At 36.6% G+C, this 9,594-nt stretch overlaps 1 protein-coding gene across 1 annotated transcript; it reads right to left on the reverse strand.

Moving 5' to 3' along the window:
• Positions 1-4,701: 4,701 nt before the first annotated feature.
• Positions 4,702-5,715, reverse strand: LOC107472370 (uncharacterized). Its single transcript, XM_016091895.1, has one exon. The coding sequence runs from the start codon at positions 5,713-5,715 to the stop codon at positions 4,702-4,704; it is 1,014 nt and encodes a 337-aa protein (XP_015947381.1).
• Positions 5,716-9,594: the final 3,879 nt, after the last annotated feature.

The following is a 9,594-nucleotide window of genomic DNA, read 5'->3' on the forward strand; positions in this document are numbered from 1 at the left end:
TTTAATTTTTTTATTTTTTGGTTATTTTTGTAATTTTTTAATTTTTTACAATTATAAAAAATAATTTTTTTGTTTAGACATTAAAAAAATAATAAATTTATAGATCTGTTGTTTACTATATATTGCTAGACTTTATTTTATTTTTTTATTTAAATAAAAATCATTTAATAATATAATTTAAAAATTCAAAATAAAAAATTTAGTTTTTTAAAATTATTTATTTTTTTAAAAATATATTTTATTTTTAAAATTCACCGGATAATGTTACACCTAGACATTTGAATTTTTTTGTTGTTCACAAATTAAGAATAAATTAATCATAAAAATTTAAAATTTTTAATTTTTTTATTTTTTGGATATTTTTGTAATTTTTTAATTTTTTCCAATTAGAAAAAATATTTTTTTGTTTAAACATTAAAAAATAATAAATTTACAAATCTGTTGTTTACAAGATATTGCTGGACTTTTGATACATGAAAATTAAGATTTCACGTACAACCGGCAAGTATACCGGGTCGTATCAAGTAATAAAAATCACTAAGAGTGAGGTCGATCCCACGGAGATTGGTAGATTAAGCAACTTTAGTTAAAGGGTAATTTTAGTCAAGCAAACATGGTTTGAATTCATGAGATTTGATTTTTTGAATGTAATTGCGGAAAGTTAAATGACAAGGAATTTAAAGAACTAGAATAAATAAGGAAAGTGAAAGTAAATAACTGAAACTTAAAATGCAAGAAACTTAAATGACATTAAAGATAAATTGCAAGAAAATAAAGATTGCAGAATTGTAGAGAGTATAAAGGTAGATTTCAAGGAATAGAAAACAGAATGTAAATGGCAAGAATAATAAATTGCAAGAATATAGAAGGGAATTGGGTAGTGGGTATTCAAGATAACTAAAGAGCAAAAGAGATGAGAATTAATGATGGAAGGATCATTAGGGATTAGAGATGTAAATTGTCATGAATTGACTTTGCTCATCTCCTTCTCAATCATGGGTATAGATCCATGGCGGATTGTGAATAATTGAATCCCAATCTCTTGGCAATTCAATTTCTCTCAACACAATCAATTGCCACTCTCGTGATCTAATTGGTCATGAGAAGAGGTGAAGTTCAATTTCTAATCCAAGCCACACAATCTTAACTAAGGGAGGTTACATCTCACATACCAACCCAAAGTGTATTGATCAAAGAAATCATGAAAGGATAACTCTAAACTGAATTATATGGATTCTTTCTCAAGTTCACCATATAATTCATGTAGATTCAACCCTTCTCTCGAATGTAATTGAATCTATGAAGAACAAGAGTCTCCTCTTAGATGGACCACTTGAATTGAGAAGGAAAAGAATGATTGTCAACCTATTCAAATAAACAGAGCTCCTCCCCCTAATGAAGGTGGGGTTTAGTGAATCATAGCTCTATATTCAACAACAAATGCAAAAATAGACATTAAAATTGAGTAGAGAAGAAAATGAAGAATGAAGAAGAAGTTCTTGAAAACTAAAAATTGAAAGTTGCAAGAAAAACAAAAAATAGCTTTCGGGTATCCTCCCGAAAGTGAAGAATGTTGTAAAAGTTCAAGTCCTGGAGTGAAATATAAAAGTATAAAGTAAAAGTCTCTAAGAAGTGGAAGAATTCCCTAAGTACAAAATTCTACTTTATTTATACTACTCCTAAAACTCATTTGGAGGTCCTCAATTGGGTTGGCAATGTGGACTTTTCCATTGTTAAGTTCCTGGTCCAATGAAGGAAGTATTCCCCTTTGAAGAGAGTGTAGAGAGCAAGAGCTCATTCTTCCCGCTTCTGGCCCAATGGCTTGGCGTTATTGGCAAACACGCCAGCTTTATGCACGTTGGCAACATGCTCAAGAATTTCCTGCACTGGGAACTTGGTGCTTGGGCGTTACCAGCCCAAGTTGTTGCCAAACACTTGGCCCTTTTTGCCTTTTTGAACTCAGTTTTGATGCCCAAAGTTGCCTCTGATTTGAGCTTCAATTTTGTGCTTCACTATAAACTATTATACATGGTTGGAAAGCTCTGAATGTCAGATTTTCAACGCAACTTGAAGCATCTCATTTGGATCTCTGTAGCTCAAGTTATGTTCCATTGAAGAAGACATGGTCAGGCTGCCTGGGCGTTTTTGGTGAACACGCCCGTGACAACGCCCTTAGTTTCTGAGGCTCTAAATGAAGCCAGCTTTTGAATCTTCAAATGAACTCCAATCCCATGCTATGATATATGGTTGGAAATCTCTTGATGTCTACTTTCCAATGGCACTAAAATCACTTCATTTGGAGTTTTCTAGCTCAAGATATATACCATTGAAGAGGGCAAGGTCAGGTTGCCAATTTTGCATGGGCGTTGTTGCCCACGTTACTATCAAACACGCCAATGACAACGTGCAATCCTTCTTCTCTGGTAGCTTCCTGGCATTGCCAACTTGGTTCTCAAGTTGGCAACGTACAATGCATCATCCTCCAGAGTTGCTGGCATTGTTGCCCACGTTACTGCCAAACACGCCAGTGACAACGCCCTTCCTCTACTGTCAACTTCATTTCCTTGTTTTTGGTGCTTAAAGATGACTCTTATTTGAGCTTCCATTTCATGCAATATTATGAACTATTGTATATCATTGGAAATCTCTGGATGTCAGCTTTCTAACACAACTGGAAGCATGTCAATTGGATCTCTGTGGATCAAGTTATGCATCCTTGAAGAAGGTAAGGTCAAGCTGCCAACTCTGCTGGATGCACACTAGCACGTTGCCAACTTGGTTTCCAAGTTGCCAACGTGCTGCTCCTCCTGGCTGCACCTAAATGGGCGTTGCCAACTTGGTTTCCAAGTTGCGAACTTGCTATTCCTCCTTGCTCCAAGATTTCCTTGCTCCATTGTCTTCTTGCTTCATCACCTAACATAAACCAAAGAATTTTCCTTAAAGTTTTGCCATCTTATGCAATAATTTTCAAGGGAATCATTCACATCAACTTGTATATAAACTTCTTGAATCATTTGCATAAATTATGCCAAATTTCACTTAGTTCTTGGTTAATGAATGCATGGAGGAAAAGTTCACAAAATTGCTTATTTATTTCAAAGAAAATGAATGAAGCTAAGCTAAACTAACTAAACTAACTAGTTAAAATGGCAAATATGCGAATGCATCACAACACCAAACTTAAAGTCTTGCTTGTCCTCAAGCAAGAGAAGAACTATGCACAAAGATTTCTTTTAATTGGAATGAGTTGAGGAATAGCTTGTAATACCTTGGTGAGTGAAGTGATTAAGTGATAGTGGGGTGAACTCTAAATTATGTGTTCATGCAAGGGTCCCAGTGCTTATCAGTCCTTACATTTTGAAAGTCTTAGATCTTAGGACTTTCATTCAAATGATATCATGGAAATCTCTCTATAGGTAATCACCTTGAAGCAGCTCATAGTTTCTGTGTCTTGGCCTTGACTCTAAGTGTCATGTCTCAAAGCGGCTCTTTAGATAAGCTTTCAATCAATACTCCCAAACCAATTGGTTTTAAGGTATTAGGTGTTGAAACACCCTTTAAGATTTACTTGCTCAAGCCTCTCTCTTTGACACAATTCTACCACAAGCATTTAACTAGGATAGTAACTCTTTGAGTTCTCATTTCTTTCTTTTTCTTCCTAGTAATTGATGCTCAGAGCCTTTTGCCATGTTCTTTTGTTTTTCTGTTTCTTTTGCTTTCTTTTGTTGCTGCTTCTTGGATCAATAAATGTTTGAGATTCTCCATAATACTTCTTTGAACTCTATTTCCTGCCTATGAGCTCCCATGCAAGTTTTCACAAACATGCAACCTCAATACACAATCATACAACTAGAACCACCACTTCTCTTAATCTTTTGCTTGCCTCAAAACAAATTTTCAACTCCTCCATCATTCTTTTTAAAGAGATGTTCTCTGTTTGCATTCTTATAGATATTGAGTGCAAGCAATTTCAAGAGTATGGTGTTATAATATATCAAACATCTTAGTTATTGAACTACAAAGATGTTATACTAAGCAGATAAATAGGGGTATAATATCACTTTCAATCATAGCAGTTTGAATACAAGACAATCACTCAACAATACAACCTTTTGGAGTTTACTTGCTTTACTCCTTATCATCATCATTGTTGGTCTTTATATCCCTCTTTGTCTCTTTGGTTGATGATGCTTAACCTTTCCCAAGATTGAAGTGACTGCCTACAATGAACTTTGGAAGTTGCTTGTCCCCAAGCACTTAAGAGATGGTTAGCATGCATGTATGCTTGTGATCTTCTAGACATAAGTTGGTGTGAGGACACCAAACTTAGTTCCTTGCTTACTTTAATATGCAATAGAATGAATGCATGCAAGAAACATCAAGTGCTTCTATTAAGGAAATAAAATCTAAATTAAAAGTAACAATTGTTAAGTAGTTTTTCTGATTGTTTGGAGCAAGTGACTAATCATGCAGAGGGTTGAAATCTATCTTTAATGAAACTTTTTAGTGGAACACCAAACTTAGCACCTCACATTCACCTCTAAATTCTGTTGGTGTGCAACACCAAACTTAGCCCCTTGCAATGCAGATAAATATACTTAACTCTTTTATTGAATTAACTAAGAAAATAAAACTACCTTTGGTTGGGTTGCCTCCCAACAAGTGCTTCTTTATCGTCATTAGCTTGACGGTTGTCCCCCTTTAGGGAGGATGATGATCATAGTGCCTTAATCCTTCCCCGCTCACTGTGAGCTTCCTTCTAGTATCATTCTTGACGATTTCCACATGTTCAAGTGAGAGGATTTTGTTCACTGTGTAGTATCCAGAAAAATGTGGAGATGTTTCCATTGGTTGGTAAGTTAGCATCACTTTATCCCTTGGTGAGAAGCCTTCAGTGGGAATTTTCTTATTTCTCCATCCTCTTAGCACCTTCTTCTTGGGACTCTCTTCTTTTCCAGGAGGTAGTTGAGGTTTTAGGGCCTCAATTTGTGGAAGGTCTTTGCTGAGAATCTCAAATGCAGACTTTGGTTGTAGCTTCTTCTCTATTCTTTGAGCTTGTTGCAACACTTCCACCTCTTTCTTTTCTTCCCAACATGGGCTTAGGTGCATTGGAAGTGTCTCATCAGGTGCCTTTTTCAAGTTTGAATCTATGAAATCGATCTTCATACACCTTTCCTCTTGAGTGGAATTTTGCAAATTTTTGAAGACATGGAACACTATATGCTCATCATGCACCCTTAGCATTAATTCTCCTTTTTCGATATCTATCAATTCCCTGGCAGTAGCTAAAAAGGGCCTCCCTAAAATAATGGGAGTGTTGTCATCTTCCTCTATGTCTAGGATGACGAAGTCAACTGGGAGGAAGAACTTGTCCACCTTTATCAATACATTCTCCACAACCCCAAGAGCTTGCTGAATGGATTTGTTCGCCATTTGAAGGGCTATCTTTGTGGGTTTCAATTTATGAATCTGAAGCTTCCTTATTAAAGATAGTGGCATTAAATTTATGCTTGCACCAAGGTCACAAAATGCTCTCTCAATCATCATGTTGCCTATTGTGCAGGGGATATAAAAGCTTCTTGGGTCTTTCATCTTCTTTGGCAACTTTTTCTGGATAATGGCACTACACTCCTTGGTCATCACAACCGTTTGTCCCTCTTTCAAGGATCTTTTCTTTGTCAACAATTCCTTCATGAACTTAGCATACAGGGGCATCTGTTCAAGTGCTTCAATGAAGGGGATGTTGATGTGTAGTGTCTTGAATATCTCCAAGAATTTGGCATATTGCTTCTCTTTGTTCTCTCTTTTGAGCCTTTAAGGGTATGGGAGCATTGGTTGGTATGCTTTCACTGCCTCCTTCTTAGTTGACCTATCACTTTGTGTAGAGGTTCTTTGCTCCTGCTTTTGCTCCTTCACCTCTTCTTTTAAGCCTTCTTTGTTGTACTCTTCCTGAGTGATGGCTTCTGTCTCCACTTTCTTCCCACTTCTCAGGGTGATTGCTTTACACTCCTCCCATTTTATGGCTTTTTCTGTGTCTCTTGGGTTGGGTATTGTATCACTTGGAAGGACATTGGTTGGCCGTTCAGCTTGTTTGGCCAATTGTCCTACCTGCCGTTCAAGGTTTCTCATGGTAGCTTCGTATCTCTCTTGTCCTTTGACCAATGTTTGAGTGGTCTGAGCAATTGTTTGTAGGGCTGCCTCAAGACTTGAAATCCTATTTTCGTGATGGTCAATTGGTGATATGATGGGGGATGATTATTATTGCTGGAAGTTGTTTGAAGGGCTGGTGTGGTAATTTTGTGGGTTGGATGTTGGTGCAGAAAAGTTATTTTGATGAGTTTGTGGATTGTTGTGAGGTGGTTGATATGTGTTTTATGTTTTTTTGTATTGGTTAGTGTTGTTAGGATGGTGATTTTGGTTGTTTGTGTTACGAATATGGTTGGGGTTATTGTTCTTTTGCTAATGATTTTGGTTTTCACCCCACTTCAGGTTAGGGTGATTTCTCCAGGATGAGTTGTATGTATCACCATAAAATTCATTCTGAGAAGAATTTGAAGTATTCTGCATGTGCTAAACTTGTTCTTGTGGCTGTTCAATATTAATTCCTTCACCTTGGCCCCATTCAACTGAAGGTTGACTAGTTGTGCTCAATGAGGCTAGTTGGAGGCCATCCATTCTCTTCGTCATCATTTTCATTTGTTGTTGGATTTGTTGGTGCATTAACTTATTCTGTGCCAATATAGTGTCAACACCTTCAAGCTCCATCACCCCCTTCTTTGGGGCTGAGTTATGATGTCTCTCTGATGAGTAATAGTACTGATTGTTTGCCACAATCTCAATAAGGTCTTGAGCCTCTTCAGCAGTCTTCATCATGTTGAGTGATCCTCCTGATGAGTAGTCTAGTCCCTTCCTCGCTTCTAGATTTAAGCCTTCATAGAAGTTTTGGAGTTTAACCCAGTCACTAAACATGTCAGGTGGACATCTTCTCATTAATGCTTTATATCTCTCCCAGGCTTCATACAATGACTCTCTTTCCATTTGCCTGAAAGTTTGGACCTCTGTCTTCAATTTGATGATCTTTTGGGATGGGTAGAACTTTACTAGAAATATGCTCATCAGATCATTCCAATTGCTGATGCTTTCCTTGGGGAATGACTCTAGCCATTGAGTGGCCTTATCCCTCAAGGAGAATGGGAATAGTAGCAATTTGTAGACGTCTGGATGCACTCTATTTGTCTTCACTGTATTATATATCCTCAGAAAAATAGACAGATGTTGATTTGGGTCTTCAAGAGGTCCCCCTCCATAGGAGCAGTTGTTTTGCACCAACGTGATAAGTTGGGGTTTTAACCCAAAGTTACTGGCATGGACATTTGGGGTGGCAATGTTGCTCCCGCAATGTTTTGGATCAGGGATGGTGTAAGAAGACAGCACCCTTCTAGGTGATCTATCATTGTTAGCAGCTCCTCCAGGAGGGTTATGCATGTCGTCCTCCATGACTTGGTCCTCTCCCTCTGATTCCTCTTCACCAACTATCCCCTTTCCTCTTTCTGCTCTCCTTATCCTTCGGAGGGTTCTCTCGTCCTCAATATTAAATCTATTTGCCCTTGACATACACAAACAAAACCAATAACACAAGTGAAACACTCTATTGCTAGAGTGGAGTTGAGGTTAGTAAAACAAAGTATCAAACAGTTAGTGGGCTTAACAAGAAAAGAAAAAAATGCTTAATCTAAACTACCATTCACTTAATCATTGTCAATCTTTGCCAATTTCCGGCAACGGCGCCAAAAACTTGATACGTGAAAATTAAGATTTCACGTACAACCGGCAAGTATACCGGGTCGTATCAAGTAATAAAACTCACTAAGAGTGAGGTCGATCCCATGGAGATTGGTAGATTAAGCAACTTTAGTTAAAGAGTAATTTTAGTCAAGCAAACATGGTTTGAATTCATGAGATTTGATTTTTTGAATGTAATTGCGGAAAGTTAAATGACAAGGAATTTAAAGAACTAGAATAAAGAAGGAAAGTGAAAGTAAATAACTGAAACTTAAAATGCAAGAAACTTAAATGACATTAAAGATAAATTGCAAGAAAATAAAGATTACAGAATTGTAGAGAGTAGAAAGGTAGATTGCAAGGAATAGAAAACAGAATGTAAATGGCAAGAATAATAAATTGCAAGAATATAGAAGGGAATTGGGTAGTGGGTATTCAAGATAACTAAAGAGCAAAAGAGATGAGAATTAATGATGGAAGGATCATTAGGGATCAGAGATGTAAATTGTCATGAATTGACTTTGCTCATCTCCTTCTCAATCATGGGTATAGATCCATGGCGGTTTGTGAATAATTGAATCCCAATTTCTTGGTAATTCAATTTCTCTCAACACAATCAATTGCCACTCTCGTGATCTAATTGGTCATGAGAAGAGGTGAAGTTCAATTTCTAATCCAAGCCACACAACTTCCAGAATCTCAACTAAGGGAGGTTACATCTCACATACCAACCCAAAGTGTATTGATCAAAGAAATCATGAAAGGATAACTCTAAACTGAATTATATGGATTCTTTCTCAAGTTCACCATATAATTCATGTAGATTCAACCGTTCTCTCGAATGTAATTGAATCTGTGAAGAACAAGAGTCTCCTCTTAGATGAACCACTTGAATTGAGAAGGAAAAGAATGATTGTCAACCCATTCAAATAAACAGAGCTCCTCCCCCTAATGAAGGTGGGGTTTAGTGAATCCACTATAAGTAAAATACCCATTCAGCCACACTTTTTTTAAGCTACATTTGAAAAGCGTAGCTGATGTGTGGAAAACGATCCAACACAAAACTCACCGGCAAGTGTACCGGGTCACATCAAGTAATAATAACTCACATGAGTGAGGTCGATCCCACGGGGATTGAATGATTGAGCAATTTTAGTTTAGTGGTTGATTTAGTCAAGCGAATCAAGTATTGGGTTGAGTGGTTTGTAATTGACAGAAGCTAAATTGCTTAAAATGTAAAGGGAGAGGGAAGAATTGCAGTAAATTAAAGAGAACAGAAAATAAAAATGCGGAATCTTAAAGAACATGTAAATTAAATTGCAAAAACTTAGATTGCAAGAAAAGTAAATTACAGAAACTTAAAGTGTAAGAAATGTAAATTGCGAGAATGTAAAAGGGAATTGGGAGTTGTGATTGCAGAATTTAAACAAGAACAAGTGACTTGCAATAAACAGAAGAGTAAAAGATGAAGTGAAGTAAAGTGGATTTTGAACAGAAAAGTAAAAGTGATTGAGGTATTAAAAACAGAAAGTAGATGTAGCTCAATTGCAGCAAATTAAAAGAAGGTTGAAGATCTCAGGAGTGGAAGAGACTAGATATCAAGTCTAGATCTCAAATCCTTCCTTGATCCAACAAGAACAATTGCAAAGGAGAATGGAAAAGTGAATTGCAGAAGAAAAGAAGAGATGAAGTAGTAAACAGAAATTGAAATTCAATTATGCAGAAAAAGTAAACAAGAGATCTCAAGGTGAGATTGAAACAGAAGTTCTTCAATTCTCCACCCAAGATCCAAAGCAAGAAAAATAAAAAGTG

The sequence above is a fragment of the Arachis duranensis genome, unplaced genomic scaffold, assembly GCF_000817695.3.
Source record: "Arachis duranensis cultivar V14167 unplaced genomic scaffold, aradu.V14167.gnm2.J7QH unplaced_Scaffold_67340, whole genome shotgun sequence".
Lineage (NCBI taxonomy): Eukaryota > Viridiplantae > Streptophyta > Magnoliopsida > Fabales > Fabaceae > Arachis > Arachis duranensis.

Bases quoted from the DNA above. Each gene is read 5' to 3' on its own strand.
- LOC107472370 (XM_016091895.1), bottom strand. From the start codon at position 5,715: ATGCCCCTGTATGCTAAGTTCATGAAGGAATTGTTGACAAAGAAAAGA.